We start from the raw sequence: 27414 nt of genomic DNA, 5'->3' as shown, positions 1-27414 counted from the left end.
CCACCAAGGCATCCACTATCACCTCCGCCATTTCTTTCAGAACCCTCGGATGCATTCCATCCGGTCCTGGAGACTTGTCCACAATCAGCCCCTCCAGTCTGTCGAGCACCGCCTCTCTAGTAACAGTAATGTCATTAAGTCTGGCCTACATGTGAATCCAGGTCCACCGCAATGTTGTTGACTCTTAAACGCCCTCAAATCGACTACTCAAGGATGGACAATAAATGCTGGCCCAGCCAGCGACACCCACATGAACGAATAAATAAAAACGCCTGCAATTTCTCCTCCATCCCACCTTGGACCCTGCCTCCAACATTGTCAGGTCAACACCCTAACAGCAGCAGTTAGCACTGCTGCTTCACAGCTCCAGGGACCTGGGTTAGATCCCCGGCTCGGGTCGCTGTCTGTGTGGAGTTTGCACGTTCTCCTCGTGTCTGCGTGGGTTCCTCCCACAGTCCAAAGATAAGAACATAAGAACATAAGAAATAGGAGCAGGAGTAGGCCATCTAGCCCTTCCAGCCTGCCCCGCCATTCAATAAGATCGTGGCTGATCTGAAGTGGATCAGTTCCACTTTCCCGCTTTCTCCCCATAACCCTTAATTCCCCTGTCTGTCAAAAACCTATCTACCCATGACTTAAATATATTTAGCGAGGCAGCCTCCACCACTTCAATGGGCAGAGAATTCCAGAGATTCACCACCCTTTGAGTGAAGAAGTTCCTCCTCAACTCCGTTCTAAACTGCACCCCCCCCTTATCTTGAGGCTGCCCTTTCTAAGCAGGAAGAATCTCTCTACCTCTACCCTATCCATCCCTTTTGTGATCTTATACGTCTCTATAAGATCCCCCCTCATCCTTCTAAACTCCAATGAGTACAGACCCAGTCTATTTAGTCTCTCTTCATAGTCCAGCCCCCTCATCTCCGGTATCAGCCTAGTGAACCTCCTCTGCACTCCCTCCAAGGCCAATATATCCTTGCGTAAGTGCGGCAACCAAAACTGCACAATGTACTCCAGCTGCGGCCTCACCAGTGCCCTGTACAGTTGCAGCAAGACCTCCCTGCTTTTATATTCTATCCCCATTGCTATAAAGGCCAGCATCCCATTCGCCTTCTTGATCACCTGCTGCACCTGCAGGCTGGGTTTTTGCGACTCGTGCACAAGGACCCCCAGGTCCCTCTGCACCGTAGCATGCTGCAGCTTTTCACCCTTTAAATAGTAATCCCTCCTACTATTATTCCTGCCAAAGTGGATAACCTCACACTTGCTAACATTGTACTCCATTTGCCAGGTCCTCGCCCACTCACTCAGCCTATCTAGATCCCTCTGCAGACTTTCCACACCCTCCGCACAATTTGCTTTTCCACTTATCTTTGTGTCATCAGCAAATGTGCGGGTTAGGTTGATTGGCCATGCTAAGAAATTGCCCCTTAGTGTCCAGGGATGCGTAGGTTACAGGGATTAGTGGGTATAATATGTAGGGATATGAGGGTAGGGCCTGGGTGGGATTGTGTTCGGTGCAGATTCGATGGGCCGAAGGGCCTCTTTCTGCTCTGTAGGGTTCTATGATGATCTATGAACAGTCTCCCTAAGAGCATTGTCGGTATATCAATTCAAGTGGTTTGAGAAGACAGCTGACCAACACTTTCTCCAGCCACCTGGAGAAACAGACGATAAATGTCAGTCTGGCCAACCATATGCACATATCATAACAGACTGTCCAGGTTCTTAGGCAATGCTAGTTTGTTATTATATTAAGCTAGTTATCTAGAGGATAATCTGCGCCAGTATATTGTTAACAATATTGAAACTAACTATTGTCAACTCTTTGAAGATGTTTAATAGAAAAGTGTTGCGGGCTTTGATGTCCAGTTTTTTAATTGATCACAACTTTATCCTTCAAGTAACCAGACCAAGACACGGAGCTCTCTTAAGCAGTTGTTTAATCAAGTTACGTAGCTCAGAAACTGGCAGGTCACAGCCTGTAACTAACCAGAATGCAGAATTCAGAGATACATACGCAATTATAGTTTCAAATTTGATTACAATTAGCATCTACCAATCTCAATCACCTTACACTTGCTTCATTATAATGTTGAATTAGTGTGAAGACTTGATACATTGTATTTACAAGCTATGTTCTGTATCTGTCTATTTCCAAATCAGGGTGGCATGTGGCTCAGGGGGGATCTTGCATTCCCATGAGGATCACTGTACCTCTCTCCCCTCCCACAGCTTAGAGGCGCACAGGCATCGCCCAGCCGCCCACTTACAAATTCAAACCCCGTCAGCGCCACACTTGTGAGCGCTGGTCGTGAATGCAACCGTCCAAATTCCTTAAACTAAACGAGTCATCAATGGCCACTGGGTGTCGGAGTTACATTCTATCCAAAGGCATTCGATACAGGACTCTCAGTTGTAGAAACTAGTCTTTAGCAAAGTTGACAGAGTCTCAGGGCTGTTCCAGCTCCCATTCGAAAAGCAGGATAGGCTGTCTGTGTATTTATATTTGTAAATTTGTGGATTAGGGTCATTGTGTCTGTCACACTGTAAAACGACAAGCTCCGATTGTCCAGAAACATTCCAATCCTGTTGTAGCTCACGCTTGGTACGTCAGATTCGACTCCATTCTCAAAGATTAAGAAAGTATCGCGTGGTGTTAGGTGCAAATCTAAACACCAGGACTGGTTATACCTACCCAGCACAGAGGAAAGGCTAATGCCTTTTCTTTCAATATCAGAGTGTGTGATGCCCACGCAAATATGGTCACTCCTCTGATTTTTGAACAATTCAAATTCAAAATATCTACGACTGAAGTTGCCGATCCAGACAGAGTCACACAGGATTTGTGGTTGCCTATCAAATCTGTCTGGGTGATCAGGGTAATTTATTGGTGTTGAATACCACACTGCCTGATACCTGTTAGAGAAGTGAAGACAGCCGTTTGCAGAGTTTAAATTGAATCGGAGTCTTCCAGCATCTGTGAAGACAATGAAAGAAAGGAAATCCCTTTGTTACAACACGTGTTTGAAAAGACAGATTGGAGTCGCTATTCCTCTTAGGCTCCCCTCGCGAGGGGGCATGGGTTTAGGATAAGGGGCAGGAGGGGATTTGAGAAAAACTGTATCACTCAGATCAAAGAATCAAAGAACAACACAGCACGGGAAACAGGCCCTTCGGTCCAACGAGCCCGGGCCGCCATCTTAATAATGTGTTTTTCCTCCTCCACCCTTGACCCATGTCTATGCTTATGGTACCCCCATCGGAAACCAGATTGAGGGGAGACTAATTTAGGGACAATTTGTTACACCCAATCAGCCTAAGAGCACATCCTTGGGGTGTGGGAGGAAACCGGAGCACCTGGAGGAAACCCGCACAGACACGAGGAGAATGTGCAAACTCCACACAGACAGCGACCCGAGCCAGGAATCGAACCCGGGACCCTAGAGCTGTGAAGTAGCCGTGCTAACCCACTGTGCTACCGTGTCACCCAACACTTAACACTCAGAGCATTCATAGCAAAGTGGATGAATTAGTTACACAAACAGTTGTAAACGGGAATGATATAACCGGGATTATGGATACGTGGTTGCAGGGTGACCAGGGATGGGAACTGAACTTCCAAGAGTATTCAGAATTTAGGAAGGATAGACAAAAAAGGTAAAGGCAGTGGAATTACATTGCTGGTTAAAGAGACAATTAACATCACACTGAGGAAGGATATTCACTCCAACAGTGTGGAATCTGTGTGGGTAGAGCTGAGAAAAACCGAGGGGCAAAAAGCACGAGTAGGGGTTGTCTATGGACCCCTAAGCTGGTGATTTTGGAGATGGCATTTCACAGGAAATTAGAGATGCACGTGAAAAGGGAAGATCTGTACTTGTGGGCGATGTTAATCTGCGTACGGGTTGGGCAAATCAAATTAGCCGCAATATCGTCGAGGAGGAATTCCTGGATGGTTTTCTGGACCAGTACACTGGGGAAGCACCTAGCGAGCAAGCCATCCTAGACTGGGTATTGTGTAATGAGAAAGGAATAATTGGCAATGTCGTTGTGTGAGATCCCTGTACTCTCTGGAATGCATTAAAATGAGAAGCCATCTCATTGAAACCTATAAAATTTCCTGGCCAGAGATTCTAGAATGAATAGTCTCAGGTTAAGGGTTTGACCGTTTAAGACTGGGGTGAGGAAAAGGAAGACTTGTATTTATAATGCACTTTTCTTCAAGAGTCTAACAGCCGATGAAGTCACTTTTGAAGTGTAGTCAGTGTTGTAATGTAGGAAATGTTGAGGGATCTTGGGATAATTATTCACAGATCCTTGAAGACAGCCAAACAAGTGAATAGGATATTAAGAAGGCATATGGAGACACTTGCTTTTATCAGTTGTGGCATAGACTATATGAGTGAGGAAGTAATGTTGGAGCTGTATAGAACATTGGTTAGGTCACAGCTGGAGCACTGTGTACGGTTCCAGTTATCTCACTATAGGAAAAGTGTGAGCAACTAGAGGGTGTAAAGAGGACATTCACCAGGATGTTGCCTGGGATGGAGTGTTTGAGCTATAAAGGAGAGAATAGATAGGCTTGGATTGTTTTCTTTAGATGTGGAGATGCTGGTGTAAGACTGGGGTAAACACAGTAAGAATTCTCTCAACACCAGGTTGAAGTCGAACAGGTTTATTTGGTAGCAAACGCCACTAGCTTTCGGAGCGCTGCTCCTTCGTCAGGTGAGTGGAGAGCAGCGCTTTGAAAGCTGGTGGCATTTGCTACCAAGTAAACCTGTTGGACTTGAACCTGGTGTTGTGAGCCTTCTTATTATTTTCTTTAGAGCAGTGATGGCTGAGGGTGAGGAATGTGACTGAGGCGTATAAGACTAGGAGAGGTTTGGACAGGGTGAATAGGAAGCAGCCATTCCCCTCGGTTGAGAGGTCAATCATGAGGGGGCATAGGGTGAGGGACAGGAGATTGAGGAGGTTTGAGAGAAAGGTTTTTCACTCAGAGGGTGGTGGGAGTCTGGAATGTGCTCTCTGGGAAGGTAGTGGAGGCTGGAAAATTTACAACCTATGAAAAAATATTTGGATGAGCACTTGAAACATCATAACATTCAAGGATATGGGACAAGGGCTGGAAAATGGGATTAGTGTGACTTTAGTGGTAGTTATTGCTGGTGCTGACCAGATTTGAGAACATGGGGATGATTTGAGTGAGCTACCAAACATGGTATCAAATTCGATCCAAATCAGAACTACTGATGTCAGCTTCTCAAGCCTTTTGGCTAAGATCAAGTGTAGTGTTAGGTTATATTTCAACTTCATTTGAAGCAATTTTTAAAAGTGGCATCTCGGCCTAAGATGCAAATGAGATCAAGCCTTGGAGGAGGAGCTATGCCTGCTCCAATCAGCTTGGATCCTGTAGGTCAAGCCCAAGACAGGAGGTGAGAGCCCTGTCTTGCCAACTTGGATTGGGAATGTCTCAACTTGTTGAACAAAGAACAAAGAACAAAGAACAACCCAGCACGGGAAACAGGCCCAACGACTCTGAATTGGATTTGATTGGAATAAAAACAACAAAAAAAATTAGTACTATTGATGTCAAGTTGAAATTGAGAGCACTGGGTGCACACAAAATCAAAAATGTTATCAAGATGTTTGGGTAGGGTAGTACCGCAGGGCGGGCCTAACTGTTTGCGCTCGAGCCTGGAGTTTTGTACCTCCCACCACCAGGGAACGGTTGCTGTGTTTGCCATTCGAGGGACCATGCGATTTGGCCAGCAGGAAAATCTGGATCATTTTGGCCACTTAATTCCACAACAGCTTCTTCCAGTCGTTCCGACAGTCCACATTTCAGACTGAGTTGAACCAGGAAGTGGAAGTGTTGCTCCAAAGCACTTCCTGTGAACTATTTGCGGATTTGGCAAATCGAACAGAATGTAAACCATCATTGAACAAAACACAGCACTGGTCAGGAACACTTACACTGTAAGTAATATGTTCTAGAGACGGTCTTGGGTATGTTCTTGATTTGAGTGGCTGTACAAAGTAAACACAATAAGACAAAAATCAGTGAGATCCTACAGGTAGCTGCAGGCACACATTTCTATTTTATTTAACATCTCATTAAACACATTAAATAGATCAATAAGGAGAGATATCAATAGAATAATTTGCTCTGAGGGTTGAAGTTACTCCCTGGGTAAAGACCAGGAGGTGGTGAGGGGAAATCTTTTTGGGTCCAGAATCGGAACTGCCCAGGACTGACCCAAAATTAGGCCCATTTCCAATTATTTAGCCAAGCTTCCAGATGCTTATTGTCGCTTGACCGGCTGTTCACCTATCCCTGAAAGCCAAAACTTGAAGTTGCTCGTCTCTCAGTGATGGGCAGGGGCAGACTTAGTAAAAACCGTAGAACCCTACAGTGCAGAAAGAGGCCCTTCGGCCCATTGAGTCTGCACTGACCACAATCCCACCCTGACCCTACCCCCATATCCCTACACATTTACCCACTAATCCCTCTAACCTACACATCCTAGGACACTAAGGGGCAATTTTAGCATGGCCAATCCACCTAACTCTCACATCTTTGGACTGTGGGAGGAAACCAGAGCACCCGGAGGGTACCCAGACAGACACAAGGAGAATGTGCAAACTCCACACAGACAGTGACCCGAGCTGGGATTCGAACCCAGGTCCCTAGAGCTGTGAAGCAGCAGTGCTAACCCACTGTGCCACCGTGCCATAGTAATTCAGCCTCAGCCAGTTTCCCATCACCAGAAGCCTTTTGTTGGAAGCCAAAGAAAATGCTGTGCTTGTGCCTTACAGCTGGTAAGACTGTACCCCGGGGCCTCCCAACAACGGCCTGGGTTAGAGCAACAGGTTTTAACACCCCCCCATTGATCACATCGCAATGGGCAAGCCTCCACTCACTCGATAAGGGGGTTTGTACACCATGAAGCCCATGGGGAGATCTATCAATGAACCTTTCTTTGAGGTTCTACCCTAGACTTTAACCTTGTAAGAGACTGGCCCTGCTTGCTCCATAATGATCCCAGGGATCCGTTTGGGATCACGTCGGAAGAGCCAGACCACCCGTTTTAAATGTTCTTTCTGCCCTTGCAGAATCGGAATTTCTCTTCTAACTTTAGTGGCATTTTCTTTTAGTGCTGCGCCAGGATTTGTCTACAGTGAGAAGCCAAAGCAGAGAAAAGCGAAGGTGTTGAAGATAATCCCATCAATGTTACTGTACATCAAGTCTTTTGCTGGGATGCACAAACTCTGTGTAGAGAATCAGCCCAGGCGGCATGGTGGTTAGCACTGCTGCCTCACTCTGCCAGGGACCCGGGTTCAATTCCAGCCTTGGGTCACTGTCTACGTGGGGTTTTCACTTTCTCCCCGTGTCTGTGTGGACTCCCACAGTCCAAAGGTGTGTGAGTCGGGCTGATTGACCATGCTAAATTGAACTTGGTGTCAGGGGGATTAGCAAGTGTGAGGTTATGGGAATAGGGCCTGGATGGGACTGTTGTCGGTACAGGCCCGATGGGCCAAATGGCCTCCTTCTGCACTGTGGGGATTCTACAATAACACAGGCCAGACCACAGCTATCTTTTACAAACCAGATCCTATCCATGGAATTGTCACTTCCTGTCATAACATCCCTCCCCCCCCACTTCAGTCCACTTCCCCCTCAGTGTCCCCACGGTGAGAAGTTCCTTCCTGTTGTTTAGTGATTGGTCTGAGGTCTGTTGAAGGTGGGGCTGGGTCAGACAGTGCAAACCGAGAGGGGGACCTGTGTTTCCAGAGGGAGTGTCGCAGGGTCAGCGACGCGGGTTCCTCCTCAACCTCCATTTCAGTCTGGACGTCCACTTCCTCAGCTCCCATCTCCGAGTCTGTGCCTTCAAACTTCAGACTGTGCCTTCAGACAGGGAAGCACGGTAGCACAGTGGGTTAGCACTGCTGCTTCACAGCTCCAGGGTCCTGGGTTCGATTCCCGGCTTGGGTCACAGTCCGTGTGGAGTTTGCACATTCTCCTCGTGTCTGCGTGGGTTTCCTCCGGGTACTGTGGTTTCCTTCCAAAGATGTGCGGGTTAGGTTGATTGGCCATGCTAAGAAATTGCCCCTTAGTGTCCAGGGATGTGTAGGTTAGAGGGATTAGTGGGTATAGTATGTAGGGATATGGGGGTAGGGCCTGGGTGGGATTGTGTTCGGTGCAGACTCGATGGGCTGAAGGGCCTCTTTCTGCACTGTAGGGTTCTATGAGTCTATCCAGAGGGACAATGTGGAGTCAGCTTCGAGCTGAGGACTGATACTGAAAGTGGCCATCTCCATGGCCACTTGTGAGACCTGCTCAGGTGTGGAATCCCTGCCCCTGAGATAGTCCAGGTGTTCCTTTACAGCGATCCACCTGCACCTCTCTGGAATATGTTTTCTCTTGCATTGTCATGGCCTTTCTTTGGCTACCTGGTGGTGATATTAGGGCTTCAATATCGTAAGGGCCCTTTAACATTTGGTTTACACAAGCTCTCTCATTGAGGACTGATTACAGGAGGTGCCTCCCACGCCCCTCGCTGGAGGATATTGTTGCCTGCCCCCCGCTCCCCCATAGCTCAGGGACCCCTTCTACAGCGATCTCCAGCAATAAAACTATTCCAATGGCTTCTTTAAAGTCCAAATTGGGCTCTGCCAACCGCCTCTTCTGAGTTACTCAGGCCACATACCAATCACAGTCACTTCATTGCAGTGTTAATGTAAGCTTACTGTGACACTAATAAATAAACCTTACTTGAAGCTTTATAAATTTTAGGAACCTGATTGAGTTATTTGTTACAATAAATACACAAATCAAAAGCTGCCAAGTTGATCTGACATTTGTGCTGTTAATATGACTATATAACGTTCTATTGGGGAAATCGGTCAGTATTGGTGTATTGGTGAATTACCTTCTAATCCTGGTCGCCTTCTTGCCCTACCAGGATTCATATTTTTCTTTAGTTTCCAAAATCTCTATTAAGTTGTCATTAAACTGCGATCACCCAGTCTCCCATCCTGTCTCCCTTGTTAACTGATACAGTCCGGTTCTCCCTCAAAACTGCATCGTCACCTCTCTCCTCCCTTGACCACTCCATTCTTGCCAACTACTGCTCCATCTCCAATTTCCCTTTCGTCCCTCAGGTGTACAAACATTGTCCTTTCCCAAATCCCAGAACTCCGCGCTTGGATCCCTCGTATCAGCGCCTGTTTCACCGTGCTGACGCAGCTCTTAACAAAGTAACACAGGGCATCCTATGTGATTGTGACAAAGGTAAACTTTCCCTTCTCGTACTTCTCAACCTGCCTGAAAGTTTTTGACTTGCCTGATTACACAATCACCCTCCAACACCTCTTGCCCTGTTGTCCAGTTGGCTTACCTGGCTCCATTCATGTCTTCCAATCATGTGCCTTCTTTAAATGGCTTCAGTCATTGCTGAGAACATTGCCATTTCTTCCTTCCGTCTCTTTGCCTTGATACCTTTCTCTCCTTTAAGACACTCTGCAAAATCTACCTTTCGTTCAAGATTTGGTATCTGACCTAATATCTGTTGATGATGTCTCAGAACCATATTTTCAGCCTCTCCGGGGCAGCTGCTGTCTGCAGCAGAGGGACACTGTTCATACCCAGAGTTTGCCTTAATGTGTTAGCAATACTGGGAGCAGCAGGGCCAATTTCAACCCAGTCTCACACTGAAAACAGCATGTGTGAGGTTGGCAAGGAGGATCTGTCTTGTGCCTCTGGTCTAATGAAGCCAGCAAGTAAAAGCCCCGTTTCAATAGAGTTTCAGTGAAGAACCTGTTGATTTGGAACATATAACAACTGACAAGTCACATCTGGACTTAGTGTAGAATCAAAAATACTTACAAAATATGAACTCTTCACTATTCTTCACCTTTGGATGTTCTACACAAAGCAAACATAGTGAGGAGAAATCATTGAAGGCTAATTTCCACAGTGATCTTCAGCAAGTTACATTGTTCCATTTACTTCATTTATCATTTCAATACTGAGAACATAAGAAATAGGAGCAGGAGTAGGCCATCTAGCCCTTCGAGCCTGCCCCGCCATTCAATAAGATCATGGCTGATCTGAAGTGGATCAGTTCCACTTTCCCGCTTTCTCCCCATAACCCTTAATTCCCTTGTCTGTCAAAAACCTATCTACTTGTGTCTTAAATATATTTAATGAGGCAGCCTCCACCACTTCAACGGGCAGAGAATTCCAGAGATTCACCACCCTTTGAGTGAAGAAGTTCCTCCTCAACTCTGTTCTAAACTGCACCCCCCCCTTATCTTGAGGCTGTGCCCCCTAGTCCATAATACACAATAGGTTCTATTACCTATAATATACATATTATTTGTACATAATAGGGAGAGAAACCTATCGACCTATTGCTCCCAAGGGAAAACACACCCGTTTTAGCTGGCTGCCTAGGACGTGTGAAAATTTTCCGTATCCAGTCTCGGGTCAGATGTTGATCAGGACTGTTTGGGACGCAGGTTTTGGTCTCTGCATCTAGGCTTCAATGGCATAATGAAGTTCCAGATTTAGCCGCAGTTCTTCGACCTGCAGCCCGGGGACTGTACGCCACCCTAACATTTCATATGTGGTTCCCAAACCTTTTCAGATGGATTTAAGTTTCATGACTTAAATTCCTTTAGATTTTTTCTCAAATTAAGAGTGGTGATTTTATTGAGGCAATGAAAAGTTAATTCCTGTGCTGTCGGGGTTCTATAAATTGCACCTTTGGGCCTATCTCTTTAAAAGGTGACATAGTAATGAGCATTGCTGCCTCACAGCGCCAGGGACCAAGGTTCAATTCCAGCCTCAGGTCATCAAAAGTCTGCACAGGAGCCTGTACATTCTCCCCGTGTCTGCGTGGGTTTCCTCCGTGTGCTCCAGTCTCCTCCCACAGTCCAATGATGTGCAGGTTAGGTTGATTGGCCACGCTAAACTGACCCGAGTGTCAGAGGGAATAGCAGGGTAAACGTGTGAGGTTATGGGGATAGAGCCTGGGTGGGATTGTGGTTGGTACAGACTTGATAGGCCAAATGGCCTCCTTCTGTACGGTATTCTATGATTATTCAGCCTCACAATGCCAGGGATTCGAGTTCAAGTCTGGCCTTGGGTCTGTGGCCAATCCACCTAATCTTTGGACAGTGGGAGGAAACTGGAGCACCCGGAGGAAACCCACGCAGACACAGGGAGAATGCACAAACTCCACGCAGATGGTGACCGAAACTGGGAATCAAAACCAGGGTCCCTGGTGCTGTGAGGCAGCGGTGCTGACCATTGTGCAAAGTCCCACCTACTCTTTAGATAACAGTCACTTGCCTTATCCATATTGCTGAAACAGTAATAGGTTAAAACAGTGTATGAAATCACTAACCGCTGTTCCGTTTTGCGAGGATTTGCTTGGAGAACAGCTGCGTTCGCTGTTCAACCCATGTGGCAAGTTCTGTGACAGCTACGTTGATCTGAGCCATTGTGGACTTGACATCTGTCTTCAGTTGTGGGAAATCCAGAGGTTGCATGCTTGCTTTTAAACAACTGGATTCCTATCAGGGATAAACATAAGAACATAAGAAATAGGAGCAGGAGTAGGCCATCTAGCCCTTCGAGCCTGCCCCGCCATTCAATAAGATCATGGCTGATCTGAAGTGGATCAGTTCCACTTTCCCACTTTCTCCCCATAACCCTTAATTCCCCTGTCTATCAGAAACCTATCTACCCGTGACTTAAATATATTTAGCGAGGTAGCCTCCACCACTTCAACGGGCAGAGAATTCCAGAGATTCACCATCCTCTGTGGTGAACAAAGCACAATGGATAACACGACAGCTCAGTGACTATCACTGTTTGCTGTGCCGTTAGAGGGAGCCGGGTCGGATCTCCGATTTGGGTCGATGTCTGTGGGAGTTTGCACATTCTCCCCGTGTCTGCGTGGGATTTCTCCGGGTGCTCCGGTTTCCTCCCACACCCCAAAAACGTGCTCTTAGGCTGATTGGTGTTAACAAATTGTCCCTAAATTAGACCTCCCTTAATCTGGCGCACATATAATTCTCTAAATTTACACCCCTTTATTGTGGAGTCCAAGAGGCGTAGACAAAAGTCATAGATAGAAGAAGGATTGGAATGAGGCACCTACGGAGTGTTAAAATGGGCGGCGTGGGCTTGTCGGGCCGAAGGGCCTGTTTCCTGTGCTGTGTTGTTCTTTGTTCTTTGTAAATCACACCATCAGCTTAAATTCAATTTCAGGACTAACACTGACTGCACTGCCCTTTCTCCCGATTTCTTCCTGGAGTTTGAGTAACACTGCCCCATCCTCAATAGCCCCAAGAACACTGACCTATCCATCTAGTGTGGGACTGGTCTTACTTTTCAGGCTGGACAGGTGGAGATGCCAGGAACCCTTACCCCAGAATAAACCGTTCGATGTGATCAGGGTACGTGGGAAACAAAATACGAAACATCTCTATTAAACATTCTCGTGACAGCTTCTCAAATCTATAGAGTTGCAGAGATTTAACAAGACAGAAACAAGTGTTTCGAGTTAAGTGCTGTGCGCTGTTACTTATGCTCCACCCAGTCATTTCACTCTCATGAGAACAGTTGAGCTCACTGAGTGGAATTATCAGTAAACACTTGAGGGACTGACTCATTCACATCAAATATAAATACAGGAATGACTAGCCGACTCAGTCCAGCAAGAATCTGTTCACACAGCTGCAAAGGGAGCGGGTTAGCTTTGTTTGACTGACAGTTTTAATACCTTGCGATAACTGGATCTTTATCTTTAAAGTGGTCTTGCCATGCCTCTGTGTTTGTTTGGAGAAGATTAAGAGGTGTGAAATAGACTAAAAGGTGTTTACAATGGGATTTCCCTACTTATTACTCATTGACAGGTTTCTGGAGAAGGGACAATTCTGAATGGCTATTTTCTTTCTATTACATGAGAACTTATAGCAAACTGTGTAGACTCTGGTTTATTGGTTATGCACCGAGTGCAAATTAGGTGAGTGAAATGGTAAATAATCGCACAAGTTTAAAAATCACATAAGCTGCAAGCTGTATTTCAGTCACACAGGGAAAGCCAGGCAAAAACCACAAGTCTTGATTAAACCCAGATGAGAGTCAAGGACCATTGAATTAAATGATGTGCAGTTGTAGCTCATGTTTGCTCATAAGAACAAGCAACAATGGAAAGGGAGGTTGATATCCCTTTGGTCAGAGAAAGACCTAGGATTGCTTGATGATATAACATGCACAACTTTTCATTGGACATTATACCATTGTGCATGCATGATGTAACCTTAATCAATAATTGTGAGTGGACAGAGATAACGCCTATGCTTTTATTGGTATATGCCAATTACTTGTAATCAAATTTGAAACTATAATTGTTTGTATATTGCTGAATTCTGCGCTCTGGTCTTCAAGATTTAGTCAGGGTCTTTTAGCTACAGTAATAAATCATCTTAAATCACTCTATGACTTTGTCTGGCTACTTAAGGGAAACGATAGTTTGAACTACAGTAGGAGAAACATCATGACAGCCCCATAACAGATTGGCGATGGGTTGGGATTTATTCAGGCCAGGAAAAACTGTGACAGAATTACAGCGCGCGAGTATTTGCTGACTGATTTGAAGAGTGAAATCCCAGCCCAAAGTAAAGTGGACCAGACAAGGTGAGTGAGAAGCTGAAGGGAGATGCCTCCGATTTTTGTAAACGGAAATGGGTCAATAAGACGACGGGGCCATGGTGCAAACCAACAAGGCGAGAGCTCAAAAGACAGACCTTGAATTTGTTACTGAGAGGGAAGTAAAAATACCGGAAGCTTTTTTAAAAAATATCTGAGAAAGGCAAGCTCTCTCTTAAATCAAGATTCCTAATGTGGTGCAGGTCACTGCAGCTGTATACTCAGCAAAATTTGAAATGTAATCAAAGGATGTCTTTTGAAACATAAGATTGGGTTCTAGGTTTGAATTACAGCCATGGAAGTAAGGTGAAACTTTGTGTTTTGGTTAAAATAGTTTAACCCTCTTGCTGACTGAAGAACTCCCAAAGAATTGAACTTCTGATAGAGCCAAACTGAGAGTGGGCGAGAAGGAGAGACAGACAAAGTTTTAGATACAACTATTCACTTGAGAGTGAACATCAAAGGTAATGAATGTTTAAACCAGGAAGGTGGACATGCTGAAAATGCTGTGAGGTCTGTGTTAACATAGAACATAGAACACTACAGCACAAACAGGCCCTTCGGCCCACAAGTTGCACCGGTCACATCCATACCTACCAGGCCATAGAACTATCTGTAACTCCCAATCTCATTAAATCCCATGTACTCATCCAGAAGTCTTTTAAAAGACCCCAGCGAGTTCGCCTCCACCACCACCGACGGCAGCCGATTCCACTCACTCACCACCCTCTGAGTGAAAAACTTACCCCTAAGAAAAGTGTTGAATAAGAGTATAACATTGTAGGATGGTTAGAGGAGACGTGAAGGGACAGCCTTGCAAAAGCAAATGGAAAATCCAAGAAACCACAGCCAGTACGTGAATATATAGATGGCAACTGGAGTTAAAAATTAGTTTAGATTGAAAGTAACTGAGTGCATTGTACTTTTATTATCTGTAATTTCACTATTTAAGATAGAATGTATGTATTAGTATTCATGATTTTTATGTAGTAAACTTGTATCTTTATTCTTTAAATAAATATGAGCACCCAGATTCTAAAGAAAACAATGCTGATCTCTATCAGGATCTTCCAAAATCAAGATGGGAACCTTAATCCTACAAAATTTCCCAATCCCACTTTTCCTTGATGAATATCTGGCCCTCAATGAGATAGCTGTTTGATGGAAATAACTTATGGAAAATTAACAAATGGAAAAGCAAAGGCTGATCGCCGGAAATCTCTGATCTCGCCGGTGACTGGGAGTGAAAGGAGTTTTGGTTGGAATACAAAATTCTCCATTCTTGCTGGCAGCAGGGGGGTGGGGTGAACAAGATCAGAGAATCCCGCCCGGCAAACATGAAACAGATTCCGAAACCTTCAGCCCTCAGTGGAAGAACATGATGTCCTGAACAAATGGACATTTTTCTCTGGACATCTGGACATCTCTGGACAACTGGACATCCTTCTCTTGGCATCTCTGGACAACTGGACACCCCGCTCTTGGCATCCCTGGACAACTGGACATCCCGCTCTTGGCATCCCTGGACAACTGGACATCCCGCTCTTGGCATCCCTGGACAACTGGACATCCCGCTCTTGGCATCCCTGGACAACTGGACATCCCGCTCTTGGCATCCCTGGACAACTGGACATCCCGCTCTTGGCATCCCTGGACAACTGGACATCTCCCTCGGGACACCAGCCCCAGCAACAAATGTGAAATGATGTCCTTACCTGCAGAAAGATGAGTTGGTGATCGATCTTCAGCAGGGAGCTCAGCTGATTCTCATTCCTGCTGAGTTCAGCACCCCTCTGTTGGAGTTGGCTCCTGATGCTGTCGACCTGGCGCAGTGCCACCTGCTCGTCATCATTAACCAGCCCAATCGCTTCCCTGTGGACTGCTTCCACGGCTTGGATCATGGCAGCGAGTTTCTCGGTGATTTCAGTTCTCACCCCCTCTGCGGAATTCTATTAACAACAGAGGAAAATTGGCAACATTCCCGAATGAGGACAGGCCGCATTGATTAGATTCATGCTGCCTTAACTATTAAAGATCATCTGACTGAGAGGTTCAGCAACAACTTGTGATTATGAGGTATCATTAACATAGCCAAACATGACAAATCACTCCACGGTGGATTAACAAATAAAATTTCACACCAAACACAGGAGAAAGAGAGATAAAAAGGAGTTTAGGGAGCAAATCCAGTTGTGGGACTCAGCAGCTCAAGACACAGCCAACACTGATAGAGTGATGGAAATTGGCGATGTGCAAAATAATTTGGAAGATTTGATAGATTCCATAGAATTGTAGAATACCTACTGAGCAGAAAGAGGCCATTCAGCCCATTGAGTCTGCACTGACTCTCCGACAGAACATTTCATCCAGGTCTTACCCCACTCCCCACCCTAACCCCGCAACCCTATCCCTATAACCCTGTGCATTTAGCATGGCCAATCCGCCTAACCGGAGCATCTTTGGACTGTGGGAGGAAACCAGAGCACCCGGAGGAAACCCACGCAGACATGGGGAGAAGGTGCAGGCTCCGCGCAGTGACCCAAGGCAAGATTTGAACCTGGGTCCCTGGAGCTGTGATGTAGCAGTGCTAAGCACTGTGTCAGCCAGATAAAGAGAAACTATTTACTTTGGTGGGGGAGATCAGGATAAGCATAAACTTCAAGTTTTGATCTGGGCATTTAAGATGATGATGTGGAGATGCCGGCGTTGGACTGGGGTAAACACAGTAAGAAGTCTGGCAACACCAGGTTAAAGTCCAACCTATTTACTTGATAGTAAACTCACAAGCTTTCAGAGTTTGCCCTTCCTCAGGTGAATGGAGAGTTCTGGCCTCAGACAGAGCATATAACAGCACACTCGGTTTAGATCATAGAACCGTACAGTGCAGAAAGAGGCCCTTCGGCCCATCGAGTCTACACAGACCATAATCCTACCCAGGACCTAACCCCACATCCCTACACGGTTACCTGCTAATCCCTCTAACCTACACATCCCTGGACTCTAACAGGTAATTTTAGCATGGCCAATCAACCTAACCCGTACATCTTTGGACTGTGGGAGGAAACCAGAGCACCCAGAGGAAACCCACGCAGACACGAGGAGAATGTGCAAACTCCACACAGACAGTGACCCAAGCCGGGAATCGAACCCAGGTCCCTGGAGCTGTGAAGCAGCGGTGCTAACCACTGCGCTACCGTGCTGCTCTGCAGATTACTGATTAGAATGCGAGTCTTTACACTTAACCTGCTATTCAAGTCTTAAAGATGCCGACAATGTGAGTGGAAGGAGCATTAGGCACAGGTTAAAGAGATGTGTATTGTCTCCAGACAGGACAGTAAGTGAGGTTTTACAAACCCAGGCAAGTCACGGGGGTTACAGATAGTGCGACATGAACCCAAGATCGGCATTTAGGATGGTGTCAGGAAACATTTCTTCACACAAAGTGGGAATCGGGAACTCCACACTCCAAAACATTTTGAGATGAAGTAAAAGTTCAGATGCATAGATTTTTGTTAGCCAATGCTCTTAAAGAATGTGGAACCAAAGCAGATGAAACCATCTAACTGAGTAGCAGAACAGCCTCAAGGGACTGAATGGCCTTGTCCTACTCCTATGGTCTATCTGGAGAAAATCTCATTGTTTTAGAAGAACCTAAGAACTAGGAGCTGAAACAGGCCATCCAGCCCCTCGAGCCTGCTCTTCCATTCAAGGGCTGTTCTCATCTCAGCCTCATCTCCATCTCCCTGCCCACTCCCCATCACGCTTCATCCCGTTACTAATTAAAAGCCCATCTATCCATCTCCTTAAATTTGTTTAGTGTTCCGGTGTCCACTGCACTCTGGGGTAGGGTATTCATCAGATGCGTGGCCCTGTGAGTGCAGAAATTCCCCCCTCATTTGTGTTTTTATGAAGTCCAGAATTACCAATGTGCTTACCTTAATTGAGTCAGCTTTTAGCTGAAGATTATTGGTCTCTGCTAATGCGTTTTGTAGCTGTTGTTTGTGACGAGATAACTCCTGGAGAATCAGTTTCTAGAAGGGAAAAAAAAAACCCACATGCGATTAATAACCTACCGTGAGGTTGCCTGAATTACACCCAAATGTTTCAAACTCCCCCATCTCCATACAATCCTCAAACTCTAATACACTCCAGGATCTTTCAGTTCTCCAATTCTGGCCTCTTGCGGATCTTGGATTGTTATTGCCCCACCTTTGCCATCAGCTTCCTGAGCCCCAGGATCTGGAATTCCCTTCCCAAGCCATCTTTTTAAAGTCTCTCCTTAATCCTAACATTTTGACACAGGTCCTAATTCCTCCTCTTCATTTGTGTCAACCCTGAGTCAGCCCCCTCGATCCAGTGTCAGGAAGATTGTGAGTTCTTGTTCCACTCCAGATAGAACATTCCAGCGCAGTACAGGCCCTTCGGCCCTCGATGTTGCGCCGACCAGTGGAACCAATCTAATGACCCTCTAACCTAAACTATTCCAATGTTATCCATATGCCTATCCACTGACCATTTGAGCGCCCTTAAAGTTGGCGAGTCCACAACTGCTGCAGGCAGGACATTCCACACCCTTACTACCCTCTGAGTAAAGAACCTACCTCTGACATCCATCCTATAATTACCACCCCTCAATTTAAAGCTATGTCCCCTCGTGTTAGCCATCACCATCCGAGGGAAAAGGCTCTCAGTGTCCACCCTATCTAATCATCTTGTATGCCTCAATGAGGTCACCTCTTAACCTTCTTCTGTCTAACAAAAACCACTTTGATACTTTGACACAAAAGCCTCAGCTGACACTCTAGTTTGAAACTGCACTGTTAAAGGTGCGATCTTTCAAGCAACATAAGAACATAAGAAATAGGAGCAGGAGTAGGCCATCTAGCCCTTCGAGCCTGCCCCACCATTCAATAAGATCATGGCTGACCTGAAGTGGATCAGTTCCACTTTCCCGCTTTCTCCCCATAACCCTTAATTCCCTTGTCTATCAGAAACCTATCTACCAGTGACTTAAATATATTTAGTGAGGCAGCCTCCACCACTTCAACGGGCAGAGAATTCCAGAGAGTCACCACCCTTTGAGTGAAGAAGTTCCTCCTCAACTCTGATCTAAACTGCCCCCCTCTTATCTTGAGGCTGTGGCCCCTAGTCCTGCTGTCCTTTCTAAGCGGGAAGAATCTCTCTACCTCTACCCTATCCATCCCCTTCATTATCTTATACGTCACTAAAAGATCCCCCCCTCATCCTTCTAAACTCCAACGAGTACAGACCCAGTCTATTTAATCTCTCTTCATAGGCTAACCCCCTCATCTCTGATACAACCCCTTTGGCATATATATACGATGCTTTGGCACTGGAGAACAGTGTCTTGGCCAATATTTATCCCTCAGTCAACCTCACAAAAACAAATTACCTAATCATTATCACATCGCTGTTTGTGTGAGGTGACTGTGTTTCTTAGATCGTGATAGTGACCAAACTTTAAAAGTATCTCAAAGAGCTTTGGGATGTGTGGTGAAAACTTAGAAATTACGCTTGCTGACCTACACCTCGCAGGCAGCGCTGAGGATGACTGGGATGCTATCCATTCATCTGCGCTGAAGATGCTCAGGCCCTCTACCCGATGAGAATGATGAGGAGACACAGGTTCTACTTGTTGAAAAGCAAGAATTAGTTTCGACAATGTCAAATTTATTGGGTAATGTGCTTTCAGAGCAAAGATCATAGAATCATAGAACCCTACAGCGCAAAAAGAGGCCATTCGGCCCATCAAGTCTGCACTGACCACAATCCCTCCCAGGCCCTACCCCCAAACCCCTACATATTTTACCCACTAATCCCTCTAACCTAAGCATCCCTGGTCACTAAGGGGCAATTTCTTAGCATGACCAATCAACCTAACCCGCACATCTTTGGACTGTGGGAGGAAACCGGAGCACCCGGAGGAAACCCACGCAGACACGAGGAGAACATGCAAACTCCACACAGACGGTGACCCGAGCCGGGAATCGAACCCAGGACCCTGGAGCTGTGAAGCAGCAGTGCTAACCCACTGTGCTGTAAAAAAAACTGTAAAAAGGTATTAAATACTCAGTAAGCGTTCCCTCGGATAAGACAAGTACCCTGTTTACTGGTTTCTGGGTATGTACTATTCACTGTCTACACACAACTATTCAAGAACATTACTGTGGAACGATCTGGATTTTAACTCTCAACATTGATAGCTTCCACCCTGAAACTGGGTCTCTGTCTCAGGTCTACAAACAACAAAAATCAGCCAGGGAAACAGGCCCATGCACCACCATCTCAACACCACCAGTCCCCCCTCTCCACCCACGACCCCTGTCTAATGTTTTATGGTAAAAAGTCTGACAACACCAGGTTTTAGTCCAACCGATTTATTTGAGAATAGACTCACAAGCTTTCGGGGTTAGTCCCTTCGTCAGGTGAATGGAGAGTTCTGGCCTCAGACAGAGCATATAAAGCACAGACAGTTTAGAGATTACTGATTAGAATGATAGACAGAGCATATAAAGCACAGACAGTTTATCATTCTAATCAGTAATCTCTAAACTGTCTGTGCTTTATATGCTCTGTCTGAGGCCAGAACTCTCCATTCACCTGATGAAGGGACTAACCCCGAAAGCTTGTGAGTCTATTCTCAAATAAATAAGTTGGACTAAAACCTGGTGTTGTCAGACTTTTTACTGTGTTTACGCCAGTCCAACGCCGGCATACCCACATCATGTTTTCTGGCCTAGATTCCCTTACCTGTCGTTTGTCCACTTCCTCTGGCACAGTTACAGTTTCGTGAATAAGATGTTGCTCTCCGACACACAGCTCACAAATACACCTTCTGTCCGTCCTACAGAACCGATCCAGAGGTTTCCCGTGCGCCGCACACTGTTGCTGGACTTTCAGCTGGCTGACTGGGTCGACCAGGGTGTGGTCCCCGAAAGCTGGGCTCTTCTCGTGGGCTGCCAGGTGGCCCTGGCAGAGGGTGACCAGGCAATCCAAGCAAGACTTCCTGCCTTTCAGCTTGGTGCGGGCGCAGAGATCGCAGGCCACGTCCTCCGGGCCGGCCTCAGCCCCAGCTGAGAGCTTGCCGCTGGACCTGAGCTCCTCCAGGATTTCACACAGGATGAGGTTCTTGTGCAGGCTGGGCCTGGGGCTGAAGGTTTGGAGGCAGTGCGGACAGCTGGATCTGTCTGGGCTGGAGTTCAGCTCCCAGTAACACTGCGCACACTGCAGGCAGAAGCTGTGGCCACACGGGAGAGTGGCTGGATTGCTGAAGATGTCTCGGCAGATGGCACAGACAAACTTATCCTGAGAGCCCAGCGGCGAAGCCATGGCGATGGGGACCCAACGCAGTAAGAAGTCAGGTTAAAGTCCAACAGGAAACCAAGGCAGGATTCTCGCCTGGGAAATCAGCAAGTCTGCTCTTGCACAGCAAGGAGAACAAGTTCTTATCGAGACAATTTGTCGATTCATAGACACAGCCACACTATGTGAACCCCTCCCTTGTTTACTGTTGGTTTGGTTCCTGTTTTCCCTGCTTCCCGTGGAGATCGGATTCCCTCCTCCTCCCCAATTCATTGACAGCTGATAACCCCAGGTCAAAATTTACAGCCAAATCTTCCAACAGCCAGCTCTCTCTCCCTCTCCCTCTCTCTCTCCACTCCACACTGCCCTGCGTTCTCCAAAATAGTTCCAGGAACCTCCCAGGCAAAGTTTCACTTTCATTCCCAACACTTCCTCCTTTTCCTAATAAGGGGGAAGGGGGTGGGGATGGGAAGCACACAGGGTGAGATTTTACAAGCCCAGGCAATTTACTGGGGCTACGTGTCAACGCTGGAAATTGAAAACAAAATGAATAAAGGAACGGTAGCACAGTGGTTATTAGCTGTGAACAGCAGGTAAAGATGCTGTTAACACATATACCTGTACACCATAGAAAAATAGCTTAAAGTCAGGTAAGATGGATATAGTCAGACACATGGCCAAACCACATTATGGGAACAATAATTGGTTTTAATCACAAACACAGAGTATAAAATTCGCTGATGCTAGCAGAACTGTGGTCAAGGACAGTGAAGAAACCACCTATTGGGTAGGGATAACACCAGATGGGCAGTGGGAGGAACGTATGGGGGCCCAGATTAGGAGACAAATGGTAAGCAGGATGTGTTGCTTTTGCAACTGAGCATACCTCTTAACTACAGGGGGATGACAGTCACTGAGATAGTCGGGACGTCGGTAATTAAGTTAGCAGAAGATTGATTACAGCCGGTATGAACTGGACATGTTAAATAGTTTTAGATAAGACAGATGGGAGAACTAATCAAGTAAGAAGATTGAATAAACACTATGATATGTACTCTCGCGATAACAAGAAACGTGGTTGGAAGGGGAGTAGAGGGGACGGGAATGTGGGGCACCGTGAGCCAATAGGGGAACGACAACTCACTGATAGGACAGGAACCGCCAATTAGGGGAGAACAAGATATTGTGTAATTGATTAATATGCTTGTAAAATAGTATAAAATGCTTGCTTAAACTCGATGTAGGGTGTGCCTATCTTTTGGACACCCGGTCTTGCAAGAACGTTAAATAAAATACCTTGCTCCTTCGGAACTTGACTCGACTAAATTATTTGACTGTGAGCGGTGTTTCTCACATTAGCACTGCTGCTTCACAGCTCCAGGGTCCTGGGTTCGATTCCCGGCTGGGGTCACTGTGTACGTGGAGTTTGCACGTTCTCCTCATGTCTGCGTGGGTTTCCTCCCACAGTCCAAAGATGTGCGGGTTAGGTTGATTGGCCATGCTAAGAAATTGCCCCTTAGTGTCCAGGGATGCGTAGGTTAGAGGGCGTTAGTGGGTATAATATATGGGGGTAGGGCTTGGATGGGATTGTGTTTGGTGCAGACTCGATGGGCAGAAGGGCCTCTTTCTGCACTGTAGGGTTCTATGGTTCAGCAGGTCTGGCACAAAAGAGAGATGCACTCAAAGTGTGGGACTCCTCTCTCTAGATCTGCTGAGTTTGTCCAGCAATTTCCCTTCTTTTGTTTGATTTAGGAAATAAATATATTTGCTTTGGCTACTGGTCAACTTTTCTCTCTGGTTTGAATTATTTGTCAATTTGTATTTATATTTTAGTCAATTCTATGGACAATGACACTTAATTTATTCTTCCATGTAATACATAAAATTGCGTTTTACTCACCAAGTTATCATTTGTATTTAACCGAGTTTCATTTTCAAATCGTATTTCCATTGTAGCAACTTATGAATGTTTTGTTCTAATTCCCTTAGCTGCTTTTCTATCATCAAAAAGAATGCAACCATTTTTAAAATGCCGCTTTGATTTGATAAATTATAAACAAGGGATCAAAGTGCCAGATTCCTACGGAGCACCAATTCTAATCTTCTTTTGTCTATAAACTGGACCAGATGCTGGGCAAGACGACAGCTCAGTGACTATCACTGTTTGCTGTGCAGATACATGGATTTGGGTCGGTGTCTGTGGGAGTTTGCGCATTCTCCCCGTGCTGGCGTGGGTTTTCTCCGGGTGCTCCGGTTTCCTCCCACACCCCAAAGATGTGCTATTAGGCTGATTGGTGTAACAAATTGTCCCTAAATAAGAACATAAGAACATAAGAAATAGGAGCAGGAGTAGGCCATCCAGCCCTTCGAGCCTGCCCCGCCATTCAATAAGATCATGGCTGATCTGTCGCTGCTCAGTTCCACTTTCCCGCCCTCTCCCCATAACCCTTAATCCCCTCTCCTATCAAAAACCCATCAACCCGCGTCTTAAAAATATTTAGCGAGGCAGCCTCCACCGCTTCAACGGGCAGAGAATTCCAGAGTTTAACGACCCTTTGAGTGAAGAAGTTCCTCCTCAACTCCGTTCTACACCGCCCCCCTTTTATCTTGAGGCTGTGCCCCCTAGTCCTACTGTCTTTTTTGAGCGGGAAGAGTCTTTCCACCTCTATCCTATCCATCCCATTCATCATCTTATACGTCTCAATGAGATCTCCTCTCATTCTTCTAAACTCTAACGAGTACAAGCCCAGTTTATTCAGCCTCTCCTCATAGCTCAACCCCCTCAACTCCGGTATCAGCTTAGTAAACCTCCTCCGCACTCCCTCCAAGGCCAAAATATCTTTGCGCAGGTGCGGCGCCCAAAAATGCACACAGTACTCCAGTTGCGGCCTCACCAATGCCCTATACAGCTGCAGCAAGACCTCCCTACTTTTATATTCAATCCCCTTCGCTATGAAGGCCAGCATCCCATTCGCCTTCCTGACCACCTGCTGCACCTGCAAGCTGGGTTTTTGCGACTCATGCACAAGGACCCCGAGGTCCCTCTGCACCGTCGCCTGCTGCAGTTTTTCACCTCGTAAGTAATAGTCCTTCCTACCATTTTTCCTACCAAAGTGGACCACCTCACACTTGCCAACATTAAATTCCATTTGCCATTTCCTGGCCCATTCGCCCAGCCTATCTAGATCCTTCTGCAGATTCTCCACACCCTCTGCACAATTTGCCGTTCCCCCAATCTTGGTGTCATCAGCAAATTTTGACACTCTACACTCGGTTCCCTCCTCCAGATCATCTATATAAATGGTAAAAAGCTGAGGCCCCAGCACCGACCCCTGGGGCACTCCACTAGTCACCATCCGCCAATCCGAATAGCACCCGTTGACCCCCCCTCTCTGTCTCCTATTTGACAACCAATCCTCTATCCACGCTAACACCCTACCCCCAACTCCATGTCCCTCGACCTTCTGCAATAACCTCTTGTGAGGCACTTTGTCAAACGTTTTCTGAAAATCTAGAAAGACCACATCCACCAGCTCTCCTCTATCCACCGCCCTAGACACATCCTCATAGAACTCCAGTAAATTTGTCAGACACGACTTCCCTTTAATGAAACCGTGCTGCGTCTGCTCTATCAAGCAATTCCCTTCAAGATGCCTCGCAATTTCCTCCTTAATGACAGATTCTAACATTTTACCTACCACAGATGTTAAACTAACCGGCCTATAATTCCCCGCCTTTTGCCTGGCACCCTTCTTAAACAACGGCGTAACATTAGCCGTTTTCCAATCATCCGGCACTTCCCCGGAATCCAGCGACATCTGGAAAATAACCACCAAGGCATCCACTATCACCTCCGCCATTTCTTTCAGAACCCTCGGATGCATTCCATCCGGTCCTGGGGACTTGTCCACAATCAGCCCCTCCAGTCTGTCGAGCACCGCCTTTCTAGTAACAGTAATGTCATTAAGACCCTCCAGTCCTACCACCTTTCTATCGCTAACACCCGGCAAATTATTCACGTCCTCCTCCGTGAAGACAGAAACAAAAAAGTTATTCAATACCTTAGCCATATCCCCATCCCCTACCACTAGGTCCCCTTTCTCATCGCCTAAAGGACCAACATTCACCCTAGCCAGCCTCTTCCTTTTTATATATTTATAAAAACTCTTGCTATCCTTTTTTATATTAAGCGCTAGCCCAGCTTCATAGTTTCTCCTACCCTTCCTTATCAACTTCTTTGTCAATCTTTGTTGACATTTAAACCTCTCCCAATCCTCTTCTCGCCCACTACTCTTAGCTACTCTAAATTCCTCCGCTTTTAGTTTAACACTTTCCTTCACCTCCTTTGTTATCCACGGCTTATTACCTCTCCTCCTACTATCCTTTTTGACCATCGGAATAAATTTCCGTTGAGCACCAAGAAAGATCTCCTTAAAGATCCTCCACTGCTCCTTAACAGACCCTCCCTCCAACGCGCTCTCCCAGTCCACATTCGCCAATTCTTCTCTCATCCTACCGTATTTCCCTCTATTCAAACAAAGGACGCGTGTCCGGGAACCCACTTTCTCCTCCTCCATCTGCACCAGAAACTCCACCATACAATGATCACTCTCCCCAAGAGGATCCTTCACCACAAGGTCCCTAATTCTACCCGCTTCATTACATAGCACCAGATCCAAGATAGCTCGCTCCCTCGTCGGCTCCAACACACACTGTTCGAGGAAGCTATCCCGGCAGCATTCCAAGAACTCTTCCTCGAGCCCCCCACGTCCAACATGGGTCGACCAATCAATATGCAGATTGAAATCCCCCATAACTACGGCCGTCCCATTCCTGCACGCCGCACTTATTTGCGCGTTAACAGCCCGCCCCATCTCCAGATCATTATTCGGGGGCCTATAGACGACACCCACCAGCGTCTTCCTCCCTTTGCTGTTCCTAATCTCCACCCACAACGATTCCACCCTCTGCTCCTTGGCTCCAATATCATCCCTTGCTACCACCGTGATGCTATCCTTAATCAGCAGAGCTACGCCCCCCCCTTTTCCCTCCTGTCTATCCTTCCTAAACACTTGATAGCCCTGGACATTCAGCTCATTTTTTTAAAATTAAATTAAAATTACAAATTAGTCTTCCCTCAATCTGGTTTCCAATGTGGAGTGCCATAAGCGTAGACAAGGGTCACGGGTGGAAGAGGGAACTCACAATGTTAAAATGGCGGCGCGGGCTCGTTGGGCCGAAGGGCCTGTTTCCCGTGCTGTGTTGTTCTTTATTTATATAAATACATTCTATCCCTTGATTTGATACTTTTATTGCAGTAAAAAGTCTGACAACACCAGGTTTAAGTCCAACCGATTTATTTGATAGTAAACTCATGAGCTTTCGCAGTTTCCCTCTCACTATCTGTAACCTACTATCGACACTGTAAACTGCCAGTTTTATTGCAGCCAGACGATACTTTTTTTTTCAGTGATTGCATACAAATGAAATAAAGAATTGTGTAGGCTGTTCGCCGCCAGCAGGTTTCAAACACTTCACAGCTAAAGAAATACTTCTGAAATATCGGCTGCAGTCCATCTATTCAACATTAAATTCCAGAGCAGATCCTTTCAATGACCTGATGAAAATGTCTTTAGTTACAATAGCTCACACACTGCATGCAAATCGCAGATTCTTAAGTCTTTTCGCCGCCCATCTTAGAGGACTTGAATGTATCCTGTGTCCTACACCTATCAATCAAATCTGTCTGATCTTTGTTGGCTCTGAGTCACAAAAACATCATTCCCTGTATTTAAATTACGTCACCTCCTTAAGCTGTCTAACTTTATCCAGCTTGACAATCGACAAGCCTATTTTGAATTTGATTTGATTTATTAGTATACAGTGAAAAGTATTGTTTCTTGCGCACCGTACAGACAAAGCATGCCATCACAAAGAAGGAAAGGAGAGAGTGCAGAATGTAGCGTTACAGTCATAGCTAGGGTGTAGAGAAAGATCAACTGAACGTGAGGTAGGTCCATTCAAAGCATGGTACACCGGGGAGACCATGCAGACGCTACGGCAACGGATGAATGAACATCGCTCGACAATCCCCAGGCAAGACTGTTCCCTTCCTGTGGGCGAACACTTCAGCGGTCACGGACATTCGGCCTCTGATCTTCGGGTAAGCGTTCTCCAAGGCGGCCTTCACGACACACGACAGCGCAGAGTCGCTGAGCAGAGACTGATAGCCAAGTTCCGCACGCATGAGGATGGTCTCAACCGGGATCTGGGGTTCATGTCGCACTACTTCACTTATTGTCCTGTCTGGAGACAATACACATCTCTTTAACCTATGCAAATGCTATCTCCACTCACATTGTCTGCAT

General features: G+C 46.2%; 1 protein-coding gene across 1 annotated transcript; it reads right to left on the bottom strand.

The window, feature by feature from the left end:
* Positions 1–1923: 1923 nt before the first annotated feature.
* Positions 1924–21412, bottom strand: LOC145356404 (E3 ubiquitin/ISG15 ligase TRIM25-like). The gene is made up of 7 exons (XM_080209112.1): positions 20495–21412; positions 17659–17754; positions 15439–15672; positions 11412–11580; positions 9887–9925; positions 5974–6027; positions 1924–2977 (listed from the first exon to the last, which is right to left on the bottom strand). Exons 1-7 carry the CDS (start codon positions 21071–21073, stop codon positions 2430–2432), a joined length of 1719 nt encoding a protein of 572 aa, XP_080065238.1. The 5' UTR covers positions 21074–21412; the 3' UTR covers positions 1924–2429.
* Positions 21413–27414: the final 6002 nt, after the last annotated feature.

This window comes from Carcharhinus amblyrhynchos, chromosome 21 (genome assembly GCF_965287045.1).
Source record: "Carcharhinus amblyrhynchos chromosome 21, sCarAmb.v2.hapA, whole genome shotgun sequence".
Lineage (NCBI taxonomy): Eukaryota > Metazoa > Chordata > Chondrichthyes > Carcharhiniformes > Carcharhinidae > Carcharhinus > Carcharhinus amblyrhynchos.
Note: the sequence above shows the minus strand (reverse complement) of the source record. Positions and strands in the feature narration are given on the sequence as shown.